The sequence below is a fragment of the Python bivittatus genome, unplaced genomic scaffold (genome assembly GCF_059951505.1).
Source record: "Python bivittatus isolate LINGU-HERP-01145 unplaced genomic scaffold, Pbiv_v1 ctg000440_np1212, whole genome shotgun sequence".
In the NCBI taxonomy this organism is placed as follows: domain Eukaryota; kingdom Metazoa; phylum Chordata; class Lepidosauria; order Squamata; family Pythonidae; genus Python; species Python bivittatus.
In genome coordinates, this window is record NW_028277063.1 from 9,695,831 (window position 1) to 9,718,241 (window position 22,411).

Genomic DNA, 22,411 nt, shown 5'->3' on the forward strand with positions numbered 1-22,411 from the left:
TTCTCTCGGATCAGAGTCAACGATGGCTCACACTTCTGTGTTTGGCAAGCAAGGACAAAAGGCTTGCACCACGCCAGGCCGACTAAATCCTGCCAATTTTTTGTAACCAAAACTTTACTGTATTTACTTTCTCTTTCAGAGAAAAACCAAAAAAACGGTTTAAGTCAGTCTTATCAGTGTGGTAAATCAGAGTCAGTGTGGTGCAGCGGCTAGAGGGTTGAATTAGGAGGAGGAGACCAAATCCCCACCTTGTTGCAGCCATTGGCTGGGCTCTCACAACACCCTTAACCTGGTTACTTAATCCATTTCGTGGGTTTCTGCAATGAATCATAACTTAACCAAACCTAATCTGGGTACTTAAAATACCTTAAGACAGTACACACACACACAACCCCTCTAAAGCAGCAGCCAGGCCTTTATTTCAGTGGGTTGAGTATGCTGTGTGAACAAAACCCTTAGGTCAAACTACAATTCACTTGGTGGTGGTTTAGATGTTGTGTGAACCCAATCATTCTGGTTTCTAAACCACTGTTCAGTGTGTGGTGTAAACAGTTTTTCAGTGAATATCAGCAAATCGTGATGTAAAATCGCATGTAACAAAGCCAGTATCTCTCAGTCTAATCTAATTTGCAAAATTGTTGGGTGGATATAGCAGAGAGTGGAATCATGTACTCTGTATTTAGTTCTTAGAAGAAAGGTGAAATATAAATGTTTTTTAAATAGTTTTTATTTAAAAATGTTACATAGATAATAAGAAATACATTCAAAGAAAGAAAAAAATATAGTAGAATAAATGTGAAAAAGAAAAAGGAAGAGAAAACACGGAAAAAATGTGTAAAGTGGCTTCTGATCTTCCTCTCGACAGTTATATATACAATTCTAATCAAACCTCTCTTTCCATCATAATTCCCTTCTTTTTATAACCTATTCTTTCTAATCATCAAAACCATAAGTCACAAAATCATTTGCTTTTTAATGCAAAAAGTCCATAAGGGGTTTCCAGTCATTGATGAATGTCAATAATAACCTTTCTCTAATCAAAGGAGTCAGTTTATTCATCTCAGCAAGTTCTGTTAATTTCACCGACCATTCCTCCATAGTGGCCTATGCCAAATGTTTCCATCTTGATGAAATATAAATGTAATCATAGAAAAATGTTCTTAAGTGGAGCTGGTTTGGAAATTGCTGGTTCCCATTGCTTGAATTATGCCAGAGGTGGCTGTCTCCTTGGTTACTGTTGTTAAAAGACTGGGCAGCATGCAAAAAAGGACAAGTTGCTGCACCTTTCATGGTCGTGTAAAAAAACAATTTCAGCAAGAGAAATTGAGGTTGATGCCAGAGTGTGCAGGCCAAGGTCTTCTAAGCACTAAGAAGCGTGCTGGGGGCCATACTCCTAAACAAAATTGTAATTGGATTTCTTTTAAAATGCAATTCCAAGAATATGACTACTCCCATGATCATGTAATCACGTCTCCCATTTATCAGTTTCAGCGCTAAAACTTGGACAATGATGTTTGGAGGCAGTCATGGAGGTCGCATCCTCAGCTTGGCAGGTCTTCTATGGTGCTGGGGCCAAAGACTTTACACCCCTACTCAAATACTAAGCCTGTCTGGTACACTTTAGGGCAGTGTTTCTCTACCTTGGGAATTTTAAGAAATGTGGACTTCAACTCACAGAATTCCCCAGCCAGCATGCTGGCTGGGGAATTCTGCGAGTTGAAGTCCACACTTCTTAAAGTTCCCAAAGTTGAGAAACACTGCCTTAGGGTATGATCTTCAAACAACCAAAGCAGTGATTCCCAAAATGCTATCAGGAACCAGCAGTCTGTGGAAGTCCACCAGATGGTTGGCTTGCTCACTACTTGAGTCCCACCTCCCTGCACGTGCCAAGAATCAGCTGGATAGGACCCATCCACAAGGGTGTCAGGATCAAAAAGTCAAGACTTCAGTCAAAGTCCTCCCTCCTTTTTAGGTGTACAGTATTCAACAGTGCAGTTGCAACCCCCATGTAGACTTTTGGGCCACCCCTATGGATCCCCCTCAGTCCCTGCCTCCCCATGTGCCCCAGCACTCAAATGGTTTATGAAAATGGATCAATGGCTTAAAAAGTGGTTTACTGAAGCAGAGAAGTGCAAGTAGCAACATTACTAACACTCAGAGAACTGACAGTACTGAACAGACCTTGAGTGTGAGTCTCCATGTGTTGTCCCAAGTATAATCCCATACAACAATTCCAAAAGAAAAGTAACAATAGGAGATACTGTGATGAATATCTAAAAATGGGATTTCATGAGGAATGGAGATCTCTTCCTCCAAGGCTTTTAGTGCTCAGAGATTTCCACTAGAACCTTGTTCGCCAGCAAATCTGGACTAAGAATTGTTGTTTATTATGGTGTGGAGTACATAAAATAATTCAAGTGGTAAATAAATAATTTTCAATGAATGGTTTAGTACAAAATTTAGTTTTGAATGTTCTTTAAAAATGGAGAAGATGGGAATGCAGAAATGCAACCATAATCGTTACTTATTTGTGAAAAAAGAATCGTATGTTCTTAAAGGCAAAAATGTGTGGGAAGGTGTTTGTTTCATTGTCTGGTACCTGCCTTTTCTGAATGAATAGTCCATGATGATATAATGTTTGAGATATAGTTGGGTGACTTTGATGGACATTTACAAATACACAATATCTGATATTAATTAAACCAGAAAACCAACTATTCATAGCTAGGTGACAGATGAAGGCAGGGGGGTTCATGTAACTTGGCATTTTGGTTCTAAGAGTTGCCAGCTGCTTTTCTCCAGGGTGCCTATAAATCTCCTTTTTCTTTATTCTAAATATTTGGCAGAGACATACATCCTCTGAACATGGAAGCTCATTTGCACATTGGAAAACAGAAGATAAGGTACTAACAAACAGAAGAATTTGATACAGAGAGAGGTAAAATTCCAAAGTGCTTCTAGGTGATTTATTTCTGTTAAGCGATTGTTATCCAATAAAGTGAATTAACTTCTGCAGCAGTTTTTAATCTTTTTAACCTGTCCGATCTGTGAGTAAAATAGTTTTTCTTTGTCAGTCCAGAACCACAATAACCTACATAGCTATGGGATAAATGCTAGGAGTTCTAAATTCGTTTTGTTCCCCAATTTCTAGAAATTAACTGCGGGCCACACACAGACATTCATATAGACCAACCCTGTTTCAGCAATACTTCATATGTCAATAGGAGGGAGGGGCTACTTTCTTCAAGGTTTTTCTTTTAGCCTCTGTTTGGATTCCAGGAAAAAAAATTAAAAAGCAAACTAACTAAACTTTCCAGCCTATTTGGTTCCAGCTGGGCTAAGCCCGAAATGAAAGAAGGATAGGGTGGAATAAGGATTTTTATACTCGAGAAGCTGGCAGTTGCAGAGAAAGTCAAATGACTTTGCTTTCATCAGCTTCCAGATTTTCAGCCAGAAGAACAAATAAGTTTAAGGACTATTTTTTTTTCATTAAAATCTTATAGCCAGGGAAGTCAGACAGTGAGATAAAGTCAGCTTTTTGCCAACCCAGTTGGGCCTCCTAGCCTCCCCTTCCCCCCTCCTACAGCCTCCGTTGTCTGTCCACTCATTTCCTGCCAGTGACATGTAGCCCCTTCTGTACGTAGAAGCTTTTGCCCTGGCTCCCCTTAAAAAACATTGGTTCCCCTGGTCCCTGTCACCTCCATCCCTCTGGACTGGTGCCACTTACATCCATTCTTCCCTTCATCTTAAGGAATAAGGAAGAAGCTGTTTCTGCAAGCAGTATGAATAACAGGGTCTATGAAAATCACATTGTCAGGACCTAAATATGATTGCTGTCATGAGGGGTTGTAGCAATCTAATGTGCACTAAAATTTTTGTGGTTGTTTTTCTTTTGCTTCCTTCCCCTTCAAGAGGATGAGTTAATTTTACTTACTCTGCACTTTGGATGTTTACTGTATTCATATTTCCACTTGCTATTCACTGCTTGCTTTAATAACATTTGTTTAGAAAGGGGAAAAAAAATAGATCCAATTTTTTTTTCCTGCAGTGGAATCCAGGGCAGCCTACAAGCTGAAAATCTGGCCGGGTACTGACTGCGCTATGCTCTGTTTAGCCCCAGCAAGGCTGCTGTGGTAAATGCCTTCACAAGGATGTGTCATGTGCATCGTTGTGTCCTTCACATTCAGTTCCCTGAACTACCTGTTCCTCTGAGCGTACTTAAACTGCTTTTCCTTACTCTTCTGAGTCACTACAGCAGCAACAAGCCATCAGGATGAGAGAAAACATCTTGACATAGTAGGTGGTAAGCTCCAGCATGTTTAAGTTCAGGAATTAAGGCTTCTTCCAGAGTTGCTTTCCATTCTAACTTGCTCCCAGGGGAAGATTCCTCCTAGACTCTGCATCTTTTCCTGGTAAACCTTGTCAAAGGATTCAGACTGTGCCACGGTAAAATGAGACTTCCAGTCTCCACAAATACCTGGAAAATATGATTGAAGACCACACACACACACACACACATATACAGTTGGACTAAATGAAAATGTTCTTGGTCCACAGAAACCTGAAGCTCTTCATAAAGGTCCTTCAAATTGAGTTACACTTGTGATGGCTATATGGGGATGTTCATGTAGTCTCCTTGGCAACAAAACAAAACAGTTTGCCTGCCTTCTTGTGAGATGTTTTGTTGACTTCCCACTAACCTATAAGACTGCTTCATAAGCATCTCCAGAAATAAGTTGTATTCTAAAATTTGGTTTCCACCACATGCAAGGCTAAATGTGGTTGGTTAGTTTGTGGCTTAGTATGCTGTACAAATCCAGCCTGTAGAGTTAATTTATGGTTCAATGTATTAAGGGAACCTAGGAAATGAGTTAATTCACTAAACCATGGTTCAGTTAACCCTGGATTAGTGTGCTATGTAAACACAGCCTAAACCTGATCCAAAAGCTGAGCTTGGTAGACCAGAACAAAGCATTTCCTTGCCAGCTTTCCTGCAAACAAATGAAATATATTGTGCAAAACCACCACCCCAAACTTTGAGGATGCCAATGAAATTCTTTATGATGCTTCAAATTAATGGGAAATTGAGCAGTTCAAAGGTGGGAGGTCAGAAATCAAAACAGAGGGGGGAACATGAGCCTGTCTATTACTTTTATAGAGCTAGGGAGTCAGAGATTTTACTTGGACACCTTGTTTAGCATTAGACAGTGCCCAACCAGCCAAAATCTGAAACTGCTGAATTGGCTTGTTATGTCATTTGCTGCCTTGTTATCGCTTATCCTGTATATTTGCAGCAAATATTACAGTGCTATTCCCCACCTAGTCCTTGATGGTTGCAGTTACGTCAACTAATCTGGCCTCCATTACTTAGTTTGGCATTCATAAAGACAAATATTTTTGGGTGATACATCTCTCCTGTTCTTGCTGACATGGTAAAGATTGTACAGTGATGGTACATCCTCTCCCTGCTCTTCTTTCACCTAAATCTAATGCACTATGATATCCAGAACAGGATAGATAAATCAGTATCCTTCCGAGGTTACAAACTTCAACTCCCATCAGCTGGGTATAGCCAATGAAAAGACAGAGTCCCAAAGCACTGGAAGGTACCAGGCTATCTACTCCAAATATTCATACACAAGGGACATGCAACTCACTGCTGTGCCCCACCCCCCACCCCCAAATATCCTGAACATTTTGCTGCTTAATTGTTATATTATATTACAGCTCTGCCTCTGTTGGCACTGTGGTTTGGTACTGGTAACTGCAGGAAAATATACACAATTGTTGGTTACTAGCCTGGCATGCTTCTGCTCATGTTCCTTCTCCAGTTCTTAAGTTATAGAGAACCCACAAGTACATAACTTCTATAGCCTTTTCTCACCCTTCCTGAGGAAGGTCCCCTTCTCTTGGTCCATAACATCCTTAGGGAGCATTGTTGAGTTGCACATGTTGTTCTTCCTCATGGCTTCAAAGGAGGCATTTTCCATCACTGAGGTGACAGCTGCCTTATCCAGGTTCTTCCCCAGGAAATGGCAAAGGTGTTCCACACTGCCACGTAGATCCTGAGAGGAAGCAAGACAGGAAAGAAAACTAGACAGCAGGAAAATGGCTGACATTCTTGGAAGTCTCATATCTAGAAATTTGATTTTTTTTAAATGAAACTAGATATTTTCTGGATGATGAAGTTTGCACTCATTATTAACAACTGCATTGTATGGATGTAAAATTACACAAATTTACTTATCCTGAAAGTAAGAGCTTGGAAGACTAACACTGACTTATTAGATCAATGGTCCATCTTGATCTAAGACAACTTCCTATGTTTTCCTGTTTAAATACTGAAATCTCTCCTTTCCAGGAAAACATTTTAGAATTCTGTTTCTCACTTTGATAAAATATATCTGGTTGGTTGTGTCAGTTAATGAACCAACTAAATAGGTTTGTATACAGTACTTTCTTCATCATTTCCACTAGGGAGATAACTTCAGATCAGGAGATCAAAACCTGAAGCCCAGAGCCATGCATCTATCCTTTTCCACCCAAAAACCTTGATTGTGGTCCTAAATATTTCATTATAACTATTAATCAGAGAGACAGGAGAAACTATAAAAACTGTTGATTATAAAGCTGTAGTTATTAATCACATTTAAATTACATTTACAAGTACATTAAATATTAAATGCACTATCCACTTTTGTGCCTTCTCCTCTCTATTTTTTGGGAGTGAGGCTCCCAGTCTGGTATTTAAAGTATTACCCTTGCCTTAAAAATGCTGCTTGATCCTTCTTTAAACCATCAAAAACGGGAATTGCCCCATACAATCACCTGTTTCATTTCTTCATAGCTAATGAAGAAGATACTGAGTTTTCCTTTCTGCTCCATCCAGCCTGTAATGTGATCAAACCAGGATCCAAATAGTACTGCAGAGAGGAAGACACTGTCACAAGGTAGGACCTACAGAATGGCTTTGCTCCTAGTTTCCTTTTCACAAGTTGCAAGAGTGGAAAATGCGTAGACTAAGATCCTGCTTGGTAACCTTCCTCCCAATACAGTACCATCCTTGACCTTCATGCACAGAGCTAAAAGACTGAAATATGAGTCCTATGCTCATGTGTCACAGCAGGTGGCAGCACCTAGCAAAGCTTGGCTGATCTCAGAAAGAGTCAGACCTGGTGGTACTTGGAAGGGAGACCACCACAAAATCCCACGCTATACATCCTTTTCTTTTTATAAGTCTGCAGTTGTACACAAGTAAGTGCACTGCAGGATGGAAACCTGCTCTTACTCTACAGACGGAGAGAAGGCATGAAAGATGCTACTGTATTACCAGGGTCAGTTTTTAAAGAGATTGATTCAATAGAAATATATAAATGAGAAATCTAACAGGTCTATTTTTTCTTACACCTGCAGCAATATGATAGGAAAAGTTGCATCTGACAAAATTCTTCTGGAAAAAAATCTTTAAGATACAGGAAGCCTCTAAGGACATTTCCTCGCTTCTCAGTTATGGTATCTACTCTTCCTTGAGTTGACAGAAAACTGGACTGGATGAAATTCGCTTGCCTTATTTCCAGTTCTTCCCCACCTCTATTGCCTTGGTTGTAACTCAAGGCAATCACTTCATTGTCCTTAGGCTGCCCTTGGATATGGTGAGAATACTACTTTAACACCTGTACAGCTAAGGTAGTTTAAGCCTGTCTCATTCATATACTGAGGACAACACGAAGACAATGTCATGGGAACACTCCAGAAAAAAAAGAAAGAAATTGCCAAGACGTGTTTGCACCATGGTTAAACACAAGTGGAGACCTAGGCTAAAATGGCCTGCCTTGATCATATTGGCTAGGAACTCTTGGATTTGCAATCCCATCACATTTGAGGGACCTTGACTGGGGAAGCCCTGGCTAGGGAAGGCTCACTTCAGGAATCTAAGCCACCCATGCTCTTGGGGAAGTTGGAAATGATGTCTCTTCTTAAGTCTACACTTAAGAAGACAAGATAAAGGAGACATTTGTCCTAGGTGCTGAATATTAGCTTTTTCTCCCCTCCAGTTTCAGGACTACTACATCCAAGCAACACTAGAGCTGTGAGGAGGCCTCTATTTGGCCTGTATGGAAAAGAACCTGGACTTGGTTAGAACAATCAGGAACAACTTAATGAAATCCACTGTAAAACTCATTTAGTTTAATGCCCTGACTCCAAGTTTTTCCAAGCAGATGCCTCTGAAAAAAATGTACAAATAAACGAAGTAAGCCATTTCCAGAGAAATTCCATTTTAGCTGCTGTAGCTTAAAACCACACAATCAATTTTTCTCCGTCTCAGTCTTTATTCAAAAGCCCCATGAAGTAGGGAACTATCAATGTTTCTTGTGGTAATTATTATAATTTGATCTCCTTCAAGGTCTATTACATGTTCCATCTTCTTCTCCATTTATTCTGTTTTTCCAACTCACCATTCCCATTCAGGAAATTCACAAAGAAGTGGTCAAAGGATAGAGGATCCCCAAAAGGGACACACATCTTGGAGAAATGATAGTAGGAAACAAGCACATCTCGGGGGTCTCGCAATGTGTATATCACCTGGAGGGGGAAAAAACCGTGTTAAAGCAATGGAAGATATTCTCAGAGACTTGGTTATGTAGATATTTAGTTATTTATTATTCAGTTTGTACCCTGCTTTACCTGTTTGTATTAAATACTCAGGACTGCAAACAATTAATAAAATGGTTACCTTAAAGAGTCAGAGAGAGGAATGGGCAACATGAGATGCTGTGGAACTCGAGTTTCCCAACTCTCTAGCCAGGCTGGCCAGTAATGGGAGCTGGTGTCCAACAACATTTGGAAGACCACAGATTGCCTTGTTCTACATATATGTCATAAAATGAAATTGGGAACTTTGCAAGTTTTACTCCTAAAATATCTTCAGAGAAATAGTCTTGGGGCACAAATAATAATTAGAAGACTGAAAAAGTAAAATTGGTTATATAGTCCAAGAGAAACATGACAATGCTATCTTTGGCCTGTGCTTAAGCAAACACAGAAGATTGACAGATGCCAGGCAAAGCTACTCATATGGCAGAAGGGAATGGATGGGGAGCGGTTGTGTGTGTGTTTTGTGTGTATGTGTATTTTTGCGTCCCTGCATGAAAACACAGGTGTATGCACATATTATATCTACATAATGCACATATGTACATGCTTACATTTCTATCTCCATTGTGTCAGAAACCAAGGTAGCCTTGAGGTTGAAACAGTTACCTATCCTTGAGTTGTCAATGTTTATTTATACCACCAAATCCACACGGATTCATGGCTGTTTATATACTGTATAGTCCAATGACAAACCATGAAACTCAACAACACATCTAATTAATACAATTTTTGTAAGTCATGCTCATGTAATTTAGTCTTGGTACATCCACAGGATGTGTGCTTGCAATTCAGATAGGTTTGCAATTTAGTGTAATTAAAATTGAGACTAATTTTAATCATACTGAATGCTCAAACCTGTTTTATAACCGTCACTATAATTATGCAACGCAACTGAATGATTATGTGTTACTGTAAAAAAACGGCATGGCCAAAAGTTATAAGTTAGCTAGTAAGAGGCAAAAAGTTGAGCGGCCAAGACAAACACCACCAAGAAAATATGAGCTGTTCTCCATATTAGAGGCCCTTTCCTTCGCAGATAAGCACTAAGCACCCATGGTTAATGTCTCATTTCCCACCTTGGCTTTGGAGCTGAAGAAAGCTTTGGGGAACATCTGGATGGGGAGATGGCAGGTGAGCAGACGAGGAGATGGTAGGTTATGTGCTGTCTCCAGGCCAAGGCAGGTTGTGAACCAGGGAGCTCGAAGGGAATTGAGGACATTTTGATTCCAGGTTGGGTTACCTCCATTGAGAATCAAGCTTAGAATCTCAGTCATCCACACTGTTCCTTGATGGAAGGGGAGGAAAGAAGAAATCTGCAGGTTTAAGAGGCTGGCAGCACAGTCCTATAAATGTTCTTCTCTAACATACATGGAGCTTATTCTCAAATGTATGGATTTTGGACTGCAGTCTGACATTTTCCAAAATTCAAAATCAAGCAATATTCCAGTCCCTTTTTAAATTTTGACTTTCTTAAGTCTCATTTCTGAACATGTTTTAAAATTTCAATTTGTACAAAATTTATCATCTTAAATCTTTCCTCTTAGTGTTAAATGATTAAATATCCGTACCTGAATTCAGTTACATTTATTCCTTCTCTCTCCCTGAAAACTAGCAATTAGGGAACGCTAGGTGATGGATCAAACTAGAACCATATAAAATAATCAGCGACCATATCTGTATACTATATTGAACCCAGTCAGCCACTAACCCACCTACCTACCAATGCTTTGGCAGAATATGATCTAATAGGGTGAAAGCTGCCATTTTAGGGAATGCAGTGTTCATACCTCCAAAAACTAACTGGTATCCAGTAGCATCCATTACAAGCCTCAATTACATCATCAAAACTACATGTGTGTCATGAGATCGTCACACAGTGATGTGACTTCCATTATTCTGATTCACCTCAGACATAAATATATAAGCTGAAGCATATGGTTATGACTTCATGACACACGTCTTCATTTGTCTCCCTTGCCCTCCTCCAGATGCCTGTGCTGATAATCCCATGAGCTCTTCCACCAGGACAATATTGGCAGGGAATACCACTCATCCTTTCCCTATTGGCCAGTGGGCTTGGCTTGGGTGCCACAGTGCTAGGGAGGTATAGTCTCTGGTTGGCAGGACTCTAGCTTTCAGTCCCACTCCATCTGCAGCAGTTTTTCATGGATTCAAATTAATTAGGGCTTTAGAACTGCCCTGCGTTTGACTGGATTTTGGTATTTGCATATCACGGCTCAGCAGATGAGGATAGTTTAACTCAAAGCAAATCCAGGCCAGTTCTGTATAAAAACTAACCCTCTTCTGCTCCACTGCTGATTGGGTTATAGTGTTTATAAAAACCCACCATTAATCCGATTAAGTATACTGTGGGAATCCAGGCTATATTTTTTTGCATGCAAGTTTAAATTTGGAAAACTTGTTTGAAAATTTCCCCTTAAGTGTACTTCAGTTGCATAGCATCTATTTAAACGACACCCACATCAACATAAGAAAACAGTATGAAAGTACATCTCTAGTCCATTGCAAGGAGTGGACATCTCCAGCCCATGGGCCTGATCCAGACTACCTAGCCATCCTGTTTGATCAGCAGTGCCTTAAGGAAATCTCCCGTCTCATGACAGCATCTTGCTGGCTTCCCTTCTGGGCTCATGTGTGAGGTGAACCCAGCATCTGCACTTGTAGGCCATCCAGTTAGAGCACCCACAATGCCAGTTCTGTCATGAACTAAATTGGTAGATAGAGAATGAGTTGCCTTACGTAAATCCCCCCCCCCCACTATATCATCTGGCTCCCAGGACTTTGAAATGTTGGGCAATCCAGCAGCGAGCTGGATTATGATCTTCATTGATGGTATATTGAGAAAAAAGCCAGGGTTTTATCTAGAACATGTCTGACTTGGCTATGCACCAATGTTTTAAATCAAAGGGGCACAGTCTTAAGCTTGTGCACCATATACAGTTTCTAAAATGTTAGACTAGTTTACAAAACCCTTCCAGTGACTGCCACACAAATTTGTAGTTTATAATTTGATGGAAAAGGAAAATTACTAAATGCACAAGAAGTAATCATATTAATTTCAGTTAAATTAAAGTTAATCTACATTTAAGTGACTTGAAGTCAAATTTAATTTTTGTCCTGGCCCCACCTCCTTTTTGAAATATGGTTCCTGGCACACTACTCCAAGATCACATGTGGCCCTCAGGCCAGAAAAAAAAAAGTGCAACCCTAAATATTTGGAACAGATCCAAATCAAGATTGTGCACTGTACCATTCCAAAGAAATGCAGGTGTAGGCATCTGATAGAAGCCAGAACGATAGCACATGCATTATGACATCAGTATCAAATGTCTTGAATAATGCAACTTGCATCAGTTGTGATATATCATGATATGCATAAGGTGGTATATGTCATTCATGTCATTTGTGTGATGTCACAATGCGTGGGACTTTACTTGTCCCTCTTGTGTCCCCCTGCAGATGACCAGGAGTGCAGAATGTGCCCTTTGATTTCAAATCCTAATCCAATCCCTTAACCAGTTCCTTCTCCTACCAGACTTTGGGTATGTGACATTAAAGATATCATCATCTCGCACTTGAAACTTCTCTTCAGCAAAGCAAAGGCTCTCCACAGAATTATATCCAGGGGGAAATGTTATCCCCTTATATTCAATGCATCGGGAAGCCATCTCCTGTGAAGTGAAAAAAGAACTCATAAGAACTACCACTGCAATTGTCATATTTGAAGTCATATACAGTGGGTCAAATTTAGGGAACTGAGTTGCTGGGTTCACACATCGCACAAAATCATATCTTGTTCAACCACAAGTTATTGAATCAACTTTATTTGGTTGGGTCCACACAATAAGGTAACTACAATGAATGGGCTTAGCCCAACACACTAAACCAAAACAATATTAAGTATTAGTATATTATGTGAAAATGCCAGAATGTCTACAACTATAGCAGTTTGGGGTGAGTGATCAGAAATGTGCCCCTGGGAAACTCTTGCCCAAGACAAGAATTGCAAGTCTCCTTCCACCAAAAAGACGGGACAAGTCACAAAAGCTTTGGAATCATGCTTGCACAAGAGTATGTGCAAGAATGAAAACAGTTGTTGTTACACTAAGCTGCCAAGGGTCTGCAGCTGTTGTCTCCGTCCTCTTCTGCTTCATCTGCACAGGAGTCAGAACATAATCATGTCAGTGTTTATACTATTTTTCTCTGATCTCTCCCTTTATAGTTCGCCTCTTTCAAGTTATGTACTTTATCCTGAGTCCGTGCCTGTGACAAAATGGTCTGTATTCTCAATAGTAAATACTATTGCCTGCAAGACGTTTTACAGTATTTTTAAGATAAGTGGTGCATTTCCCAGAAACATGCTTATTTGTAAAGCAAGAAGCAGTACAAAAACCACGCAAAATGGTGTCTCTCACTTTTTTCATCTTGACTTAAATGCATGTATAAATATATTTAATATCAAAAAGTACATTTTTTTGCCTCATACTTTATAGCCATTTTCTGTGTTTCACTTCTTGGTATTTATATACCCATACATGCACAAAAAGCTATGGAATAACATCACCATTGTTCCTTATTTTTCCTTATCTTCCTAACCGGTAGAAGGGAGAACCTACCTTTTTAAAGTGAAAAATGGAAGTCAAGAGGGGGATTTAGAATATCCAGTTGAGGCAGATGGCTCTTATGGCAGTGGTGGGCAACTTTGTCTTCAGCCAGGGAGCGCACATTTTCCTTACTGTTTTCCGATTCCAAAGGCTGCAGTGTGCCTGGTATCACCAGAAAGTCAGAGCTAAAATGACACAGTATTCAATTTGTGCTGTGGAAAATTGTCATATTGATGGTGGATTTTGGTGGCTTGGTTCTGGGAACCCCAGTGGTTCAAAAATTAGTTGGGAGTTGCATGAAGTCTGCGAATCACAGGTACCTGCTTTTGCCTTAAAGCTATGACCCTTTGTCTTACATGTTGTATGTCACAGGCATGCAGAACTGTGGAATATGAACAGATTGTGAGTGGGCCTTAATCATGGGTTGTATTCATGCTTTATACAGCTGGCTGGGGAATTCTGAGAGTTGAAGTCCACACATCATAAAGTTGCCAAGTTTGAAAAACACTGCTTCATACTATTCATGAAAAATATAGAAGGCCAAAGCTATCTCTTTGGCCTGACATTACAGAAGGAGGAGGAAATATAAGGGATTGTGGACCAACCCATACACACAAAAAGGCAGAAATTAAAGAAAGTAAGGAGTAAACTAAACTGATGTCACACACACATACATCAGCCAAGCACATATATGTGTTTATACACTCACCTGTATAAAATGTCTCTTCCTGGGATGTGGAGGGAGAAACTGCCATACCAAGAGACTTATCAAAGGAAGCAGCTTCAAAGGCTAATGATTAACTAAATACTTTGCCCAGAGTGCATTCAGCCTAGCTGGCCTAGTTTGAACAAAAATAAAACAAAGCAAAATAAAGAAAATGCGTGGGTGGAAGAAACATGCATCAGATGTTTTGAATCCCAACTGTAGGCATGGCTTGCTGAAAGTGTTGTTTTGTCTCGCCCTCTATAGCTAGAACTTGTGTTATTGTTAAGACCATTGCCTGGCCTTCCCGCCCCAATCCTTCCTTATCCACCTACTTAATTCTCCCTTTACTCAACAGTGTACAATTTTCCAATTTCCTAAAAAAACAGGTACTGGACACAGAATTGGAGAGATCAAGAGAGTTGAATGTTTTTAGCTAGATCCAGACATTGCTCAGTAGGGAATTGTCTGCCACAGATATGACACTTGTTCGCTTCTACTTAGGTTTGCATTTTTGTAAATACAGCCAATAACTCAAGGGCTTCAAGGACATCTTATGGATGTCTTCCCAGAGGTCCTACTGAATTTAATAAAATGTACTCTTTGGTCAATGGGAGTGGAGAGGAGATAAGATTGTAACCTCAGATTTGTGTCACACATCCTGCTAAGCTACTTTGTTCAGTCATGATTTCTTAAATACATAGATTTGCTAGGTTTACACAACCTGCTGATCCATAAACTATGGTTTACAAACCACAATTAATAGGTTCCATGATAAGTCAAAAACAGATAAAACATGTAAGTGCTTAGTCTCTAAAAGCCGTTTCATCCAAAAGACACAAAAACTAGTAGAAGCAGCAATTGTAACAATGTGCAATTGTAACAATGCACCATAACTATTGGAGGGACATAATTTATTTTCAGCATGCATATCACATATCAGACCTATCCTTCCAGTCGGGAGGGAAGAATTTCCAAATGGCTTTGTGAATGTCAGTCTGCAAGGAACAGCTTTGTAGTTGTCCTCCTATAAGTAAGATTTAAGAAAGTATTTCCCACTTAGCCAAGACACTTTTTGCCTTTGTGACTTTACACCCACATGCATAAAGGAAACGAAGAAGAAGAAGAAGAAGAAGAAGAAGAAGAAGAAGAAGAAGAAGAAGAAGAAGAAGAAGAAGAAGAAGAAGAAGAAGAAGAAGAAGAAGAAGAAGAAGAAGAAGAAGAAGAAGAAGAATTTTTCCCTTGAGGGTATAAAGACTTCCCCACAACTCTTGGAAAGTAGGACATATTTGTTTTTTGTGTATGAAAGGAAGATCACCGCCTAGAAGTGCTTGCCTTGAAATATCAACGATCCAATTTCCCTCAGAAATATTTCTAGTGTTACAAAATTAGACTGCTTCATTATACAATGAAAATCCTTGATGGCTGCCGCTTTGTTGGAAAATGTTGTTATTTTGAATGGCCTGTCATTTTTCTGTTTACACAAGCATTTGTTTCGATGTTACTTCCTCGCATGCTCCTAATATCTTGATGTACTAAACACAATACACGTCTAGGGTTTTCATTCGAATGCATTCCAGCGGCTCATTCAACACAGTAAAGGCCTTTCCCACGGCTGAGTGGAAACGCTCTCCACCCATCCTTCAGTTGATAGAAAATTATACTGGCATGAAATTTTCTATACCCACTGCCAATCCCTATCCTGCCTCTATTGCTTCTGTTTCAAGTCAGTACCAGTCGCCTGGCTTCCCTTCAAGATAACTGGGGGTAAAACTGAGCAGGATTTATACACTTTGAGGCAGTGGTTGGAATAAGGAGAAAATTCTGCTTTCATTGGTATAGCCAAAGTTGTTTCACTCACGGACGAGACGCAAGATTGTGGGGACGTAGCAGAAAAAGAGGCTGCCAGGGTACGTTTGCTGTGACTAGGCACAGGTGGGGAAAGATAGTCTAACTCAGGTTAACGTGCACCACGTTTAGCATGTTTTGTGAATGAATCTTTAAATTACTTCTTTAATGTATTGCATAAACACTGATGTGTCTTTTAGGCTAATGTTTCTCAACCTCGGCAACTTTAAGATGTGTAGACTTTAACTCCCAGAATTCCCCAGCCAGCCATACTGGCTGGGGAATTCTGGGAGTTGAAGTCCACACTTCTTAAAGTTGCCAAGGTTGAGAAACACTGAGTTATGGTGTATACTGGGAGGGGCTGCTTTATTTTTGATCTTTGTAAGCTGTTCTGGGACTTCCTCAGCTGGAGTAGGATAGAAAACTTTGAATTGTAACCATCTGAGGTTAATTTCCACCATGTTAGGATGGGATGCTGCTGAATCCAGTCCCTATTCCCTCTTATTTTAACTGCCTGTTCCTCCCCCACTCTCCAATAATCAGACAATGATTATTGTCAGACAATGCTCTGCAGACAGCCATTAAAAAAAAAAAATCATGTTTAGCAGCTTACTCTCCATGCCCTCTAGAGGAAAAAACCTGCATATATCTTATCTGTGAATGAAACACAAACACTAACCCCAGCCATACACAGGCATAAAAGGAATTTGGCTCCACAATAGTGACTGTTCCATGTGAATACTGTTTTAGCTTCTCTCATCTGAGTTTTGTAACAATAGCTGAGCCTGTGTTCAAAAGTCGCACTAATTATAAACTTTCTTTGGCTTAATATATGTGAAGCAGGCCATCGTGGCATATCCTACCAACTAAGGGCTTAGAGTAACGTGCGACATAGTCAGTAATTTGATGGTTTGTTGTTATAATCTGCACACCTACAAAACAGACAGAAAGAGGTGAGCTTTAGACTTAAATTCTCTCTCCTCTTCCTCCCTTCTGTGCCAGAGATTAGCTTCCAATTAGTCTGTTTTTTCTAATTATGATAAACTATTATCTTTGCCCAATAATAAATTGGCCTTCCCCAAGATGGTGCCTTCCAGATGTGTGGAGTTTCAGCTTCTGTGGGACTTTGGTCACAGTGATTGGGAGTTATGGAAGTAGAAATCCAATATATTGGAAGCACAAGATAGAAGGAGGCTACCATAGACTGTCTTCAAAGTGGCATCATAATCCAGAGTTTTCAACCAAATACAGTGGACGTATTTGCAATTTATGAGTGGGCTACAGGCATGGTCATAAAACGGCTGCTGAGGGGGACTGTTCTTTACAAAAATAGCTGCCCTTAAGACTAGACAAGGCGGGCTGTGCAGCGCTTCAGATTCAAAAAGAAAAGGTGCTGGGGGGATTTTGCGATGGCTCCCTTATTAATTTTACCCCTTCCTGTTTTATGTGCTTTTATAGTTTTTTATTTGTAATTGTTTTTATGTATTTATTCTTTTTAATTGTTGTACGCCACCCAGAGTCACTTTGTGTGAGATGGGCGGCTATATAAATACAATAAATAAATACATACATACATAAATAGTAGTGGTACTTGTGTAGCACCTGTTAGCAACTCTTAAAAAGAAAAAGAAAAAAAGCTAAGGCTATTCCCAGGATTGGGTGGCTGTCTTCTCCAGCACATGCAGGACTTCAAAGAAAGATACCTTTGGTATAGTGAGTTGTCAATAGGAGTTATGTGCATTCTTTAAAGCTCTGCATTATTTTACTACAGTATTTTTCAAACTTGGCAACTTTAAGATGTGTGGACTTCAACTCCCAAATTCTGGTGGCTGGGGAATTCTGGGAGTTGAAGTCCACACATCTTAAAGTGACCATGTTTGAAAAACACTCTTTTAATACAATCCTCTGACCAGAGTTCTAGTTGCCACCTTAGTAACCTCCATCCCACAAGGAACCCTTTATTACCTTGGTCCTGGAGGGGTGGACAAGAAGGCACCATTCTGAATGAAACACCAATTACAACTGCTCATCACTTTCATTTTCTGAGACAGTTTACGGGGTCTAGAGACATTCCTAGAAAGGAAGACAAGCACAAGGGCAGCACTTCCCTTTGCAACATGCAGGATATAAAGAGGATCTACTGTACTGTCCAAGTTAGGTGGGGCAGAGAGATTGGTAAGCGCCAAATGAGATGTCTTTACATTGGCCTACCCCAGCTGCCATGTTTGAGGTCCTGAATTATAATTGGCTTGGAGCCAAAAGGGGACCCTACGGTACTATTTTTCTTGCATACAGAAGAACAGGGACACAAGAGCTCAAAAACGTTAGGGCTTGCTGTTGCACATTCTCCTAACCGACCATTACATCAAAAACCAAGCTAATGTATGTAAACTGCTGCGAACTCCTGAAAGGTGCTTATTTCAATGTAAGTATGTAGTTCCACTACATGTAATTAACATAATTGGAAGCTTATTTGGGTGAATGTAATGCTTCGACTGGCTCCACCTGATGGCCGTAGGACTTGAAGCCTCTGATTTCCTTCTTCACAAAATGGCTACTCCTCATAATATGGGAAGCAAAGGTCACCGAAATTACTGCATTCTAGAAATAATGAAATGCATTTCCACCATAAAACACATCCTTACAATTAGAGGATGTCTTTTCAATTGAGCTTGAACTAGGAGAGATGTTCCTGGCATTTTGCTAAGCTTTTTGTTTTAATACTACGAACGTCCTTCCTTATTCAACGGCCGCAAGGAAAGATCAGCATTCTTACAATGTTTGTACACACACATTTATATTCCCTTGCTAGAGATGTTATTTATTCATACTTTCCTACAAAAACCTCAAATGCATTTTTCCTAGAGTTAATCGATGCACAATGGAATTTGAGCTGACAGTGCAAATAAATTGCTTTTAAAAAATGCAGTGGACACATTTAATTAATTAAGCCAATGTATACATTGCACTTAGAACATTGCTTTCAGCAGGCCAGGATTATACAGAGTACTGGAGCTCTTGCATTATAATTATCTAAATTCTTGATCAACTGCATGCTCAGATACCCATATTTTGACTACACAGGAACAGCAATCTTATCTGTGTGCTAGAAACTTAGCCACAAGAAGAAAAACAAATCCAGCAAGGATTCTCAGAGCAGTCAGTTCTGAATATTATATACTTGCTGTTCACATGACAATTTTCAACAATGGTTTCTTAAGGACCCAGACTAGTGCAGGAGAAACATTGAATGAATAATCATATATCTGTGTAATCATAGAGCAAAGCTGGAGCATCATTTGTGGACTGTGCCAACGGATGTGCAAATGGAATTCTCAGTCCATCAGAGCACATATACAGGTTGGAGTAGCGCGATCAGATGTCATTTAATCAAGGTCACCTTAATGCAGATCAGATGCCAAACCACTTTTCCTATGCATCGTGGTGGATTTGCTGGTGTTGCAGCAGGTTGGACGGGTGCGCAAAGCCGTTCTGACAGACAGGGCATTTGTTAGGGGGTTCCCCTTGTATGCGCTTTCTCATGCACTGCCAGACAGGCCAAGTCAATGAACAGTTTACCACAGTGTTGGCATCAGTGGGATTGTGCAATGCTGTGGACACGCTTGTGCTACAACAGGAGGAAGGGTCAGATGAAGGCTTTGCAACAGGCCCCACAGACATAGGGCTGCTTGCCAGTATGGGAATGACGAGGTGGTTCCATTGTTCATAATCTGAGGCTCTCTCTTAGCCTTTTCACCATAACATAATTTTTTGAAATTTTTTAATATTTTCAAAATGTTTTTTTATGGCTGTTTATATGCCACTCAGAGTCACATCACGTGAGATGGGCAGCCATATAAATAAGATAAATAAGCAAGCAAGCAAGGATAGCTAAATAGGATGACTATTTAAAAGCTTTGCTGCATGTAGAACAGGCAAAGGGCTGTTCTCCTACGTGGATGTGCTTGTGGGAAGTCAGGGCATTGGACTGCTCGAAAGCCTGGCCACAAAGGACACAGGAGAATGGCCGGTCACCAGTGTGCACCTGCTTATGGACATGAAGGCGGTCTCCGTAGGCAAAGTGCTGGCCACAAATGCCACCAACGTGGGGCTTCTCATCACAGCACTGCCTCTGTTGCAGGAGGAGGGCTCCTGCCACCACAAAGCTCTTCCCATGGGCCAGGCAAGCAAAGGGCCATTTGGGGCAGTGTGTCAGTATAGCTTATAAGGGGTCCCAAAGATCTTGGGGCAAGCCAATCAGTGATGCAGCCGTTGCTCCAAGTAGATGCAGCGATGTTCAGCTAGACTGGATGGTTGCTTGAAATGCTTTCCACAAAGCTCACAGTGGTGAGGCCGCTCTTACATGTGCACGAGGGCGTGGTTCTTGAAGTCTAAATGGTGCTTCAATGAAGCCTGAAGTGAGAGAGGGGAAGCAGGACAGAAAGCAACACACGCGCCCACACAACAAGCACCAGAGATCACCTGTGGGACAGAGAAAAACAGTGGCTCGGTTGTACAAATTACCAGTGGCTTCTTTCATTTATCCAACTGCCACAACCGTGTAAATTTACAGAGGGCTTGCTCTTCACTTTAACAACAAAAGATCTTTGCTTGCTCAAGGAATGCTGATGGCTTTTGGGTGGCTGGTGGCTACTAGTTATTAAACAAAATGGGAAAAGGATGCTGCAAGACTGAACAGCCACAAAAAGAATGAATGAGTCTGTGTGTGTAAGTGAGTGGGGGTGGATAGCTATGGGAAAATTTATAGGTAGGGCATTTTACAACTTTTTTTCTTGCATCCCTTCAATTTCCCCTTTTTGTACTGAATACACTACACTTCATTGTCTGGCAGCTAAAGGATGTAGTCTGGCAGCCTTGAATGCAGCTGCAAAGGGGAAAGTTGAGTAGCTGGTTCCAAGAATGAGTAGGATGAGGGAAAAGACTCCAAGGGTTTGGCATTTATTTGTGGGAGGGGGCAGTTGATGTTTTAGAAACTAGCTTGCTTTGCCCCTCCATGCCCAATATAACTACATCAAAAAATATTATGTACTGTCAAAAGACACTAAAAAAGCTGCTTGCTCTAAAAACTTTTTAAATAACTGGATGAAAGTGGGAAGCCTGGAGTAATACCCTTGATTCTTCCCAGCTGTGGAGAGCTCTGTCTGAAAACAGTAGTTTAATTTTTAACTCATTCTAGAGGCTCATCGAGAAAACAATAGTTTGCTTTGTGTTCCTTGTAATGTATAGCCTTCATCTCCTGGCACTCCAATATTTGTAGCTCAGGGAAGATTACAGTCTCAGCCCACCACATGCCTTCTACCCACTCTCACTCCCTCACCAGGCAGAGTTGGAAGCAGAATGGGTGTTTCTCATTGTGTACCACCTCATGGCTAAACAGCTCCCATGCCCATTTGAAAGCCTTGGCACAGATGGCACACTGGAATGTCTTCTCACCCACAATGGCTTGCTGAATCTCAAATCCTTCCCCATCCCCACCGCTGCCCTCTTCTGCAGGTATGACAAGGGCACTACCTCTGTTGCAGTGTTAGCCCTTCGAGGTAGTCCAGACAAGAAGCACACCCAAGAGTACTAGCTCTATCTTTATTGTAAGGTTACATTAACAGAATCTTGCAGGTCTGAAAGTACATCTCTCCCCCCCCCCCCTTGCCCTTACAGTCCAGGAAACTAGGCAGGGTCCCTTCTAAGGAGTTTCCATGCTCCCATTCCTTCTGCAGGCTCAGCTGCCTCTTATCTGACCATTGCCTAGTCTGCAGCTCTTCCTCCTGTCTCCCAAGGCCATTCCCATATACCGTTACAGGCAGCCTAGTTTGGCTGAGGAATACACCTATGCTCACCAATGAGTTGCACAATATCATTTGAACATGAAATGTCATCTAATTCTCTCACTCTCTGTCCATTCTCCACAGCCCTCTTCTTCTGAAGTTTTAGATATCTCCCATGGGATGGTCCTGCTTCACCAATATCAGTCAGGGGATTTTCCACCTCTTTGGTCACATGTCCCTGCTTTCAACACTGCTGAGGTTTGTGACAGGAGAGACAGATAAGCTGCAGTTCTACTTCCCTCTTCTTTCTTTCAGGGCCAGCAATGGTGCCATCTCCTTTTTACCACTATTACAGTCTGCTGGGGATACTTGCATTTCTGATCCTTGAGAGCCAACCTCAGGCATATGATGTGGTGAAATATCTAGCATGCTTGTGGGTGAGCAGGGAATGTCCATCACAACAGATACTGTACTGCTAGTTTTGTGAGCAGGGTTATCTACAACAAAATAAGGCACTTATCTAGTGTTTTTAGTGTTCAAAGCTTTGAACAAATTTTGAGACATCTATACAATATTTGTTTGCCATGCCAATATTTTTTTATTTTATTTGTACTGGAAGTGTGGCTGAGAGGTGATGGCTTGTCTAAAACTATTTAGAGAATTTATGGCTCTTGGTGAGATCTCAATTTGTAGTTCAGAAACCCAGTTCAGAGCAAGTGTCTTCCAATCAGCCTAGGATGAATCTCTTCCTTTTCATACACTGGAACCTTGATTAGGTTCTGGGTTCCCAAGGATGC

General features: G+C 40.7%; 1 protein-coding gene and 1 pseudogene across 3 annotated transcripts; both read right to left on the bottom strand.

Annotated features, from left to right (window-relative positions):
- Positions 1-1,741: 1,741 nt before the first annotated feature.
- Positions 1,742-14,984, bottom strand: SULT2A1 (sulfotransferase family 2A member 1). 3 transcript variants are annotated; one of them, XM_025172766.2, is made up of 8 exons: positions 13,990-14,564; positions 13,293-13,442; positions 12,209-12,347; positions 9,732-9,940; positions 8,457-8,583; positions 6,829-6,923; positions 5,885-6,065; positions 1,742-4,477 (listed from the first exon to the last, which is right to left on the bottom strand). In XM_025172766.2, exons 3-8 carry the CDS (start codon positions 12,342-12,344, stop codon positions 4,326-4,328), a joined length of 900 nt encoding a protein of 299 aa, XP_025028534.1. In that variant the 5' UTR covers positions 12,345-12,347; positions 13,293-13,442; positions 13,990-14,564; the 3' UTR covers positions 1,742-4,325. The 3 variants fall into 3 exon arrangements, with proteins under 3 accessions (XP_025028534.1, XP_025028532.1, XP_007437580.1); XM_025172764.2 differs by having other exon boundaries at positions 13,293-13,465; XM_007437518.4 differs by lacking the exon at positions 13,293-13,442 and having other exon boundaries at positions 13,990-14,984.
- Positions 14,985-19,666: 4,682 nt separating this feature from the next.
- Positions 19,667-22,043, bottom strand: LOC148215793 (uncharacterized; annotated as a pseudogene).
- Positions 22,044-22,411: the final 368 nt, after the last annotated feature.

Coding starts and splice junctions, on each gene's coding strand:
- SULT2A1 (XM_007437518.4), bottom strand. CDS start 12,344: ATGGCTTCCCGATGCATTGAATATAAGGGGATAACATTTCCCCCTGGA. Junction 9,941..12,208: donor TGTCACATACCCAAAGTCTG/GTAGGAGAAGGA, acceptor CCTTCCATCAAG/GAACAGTGTGGATGACTGAG. Junction 6,924..8,456: donor GAATTTCCTGAATGGGAATG/GTGAGTTGGAAA, acceptor TCCTCTCTGCAG/TACTATTTGGATCCTGGTTT.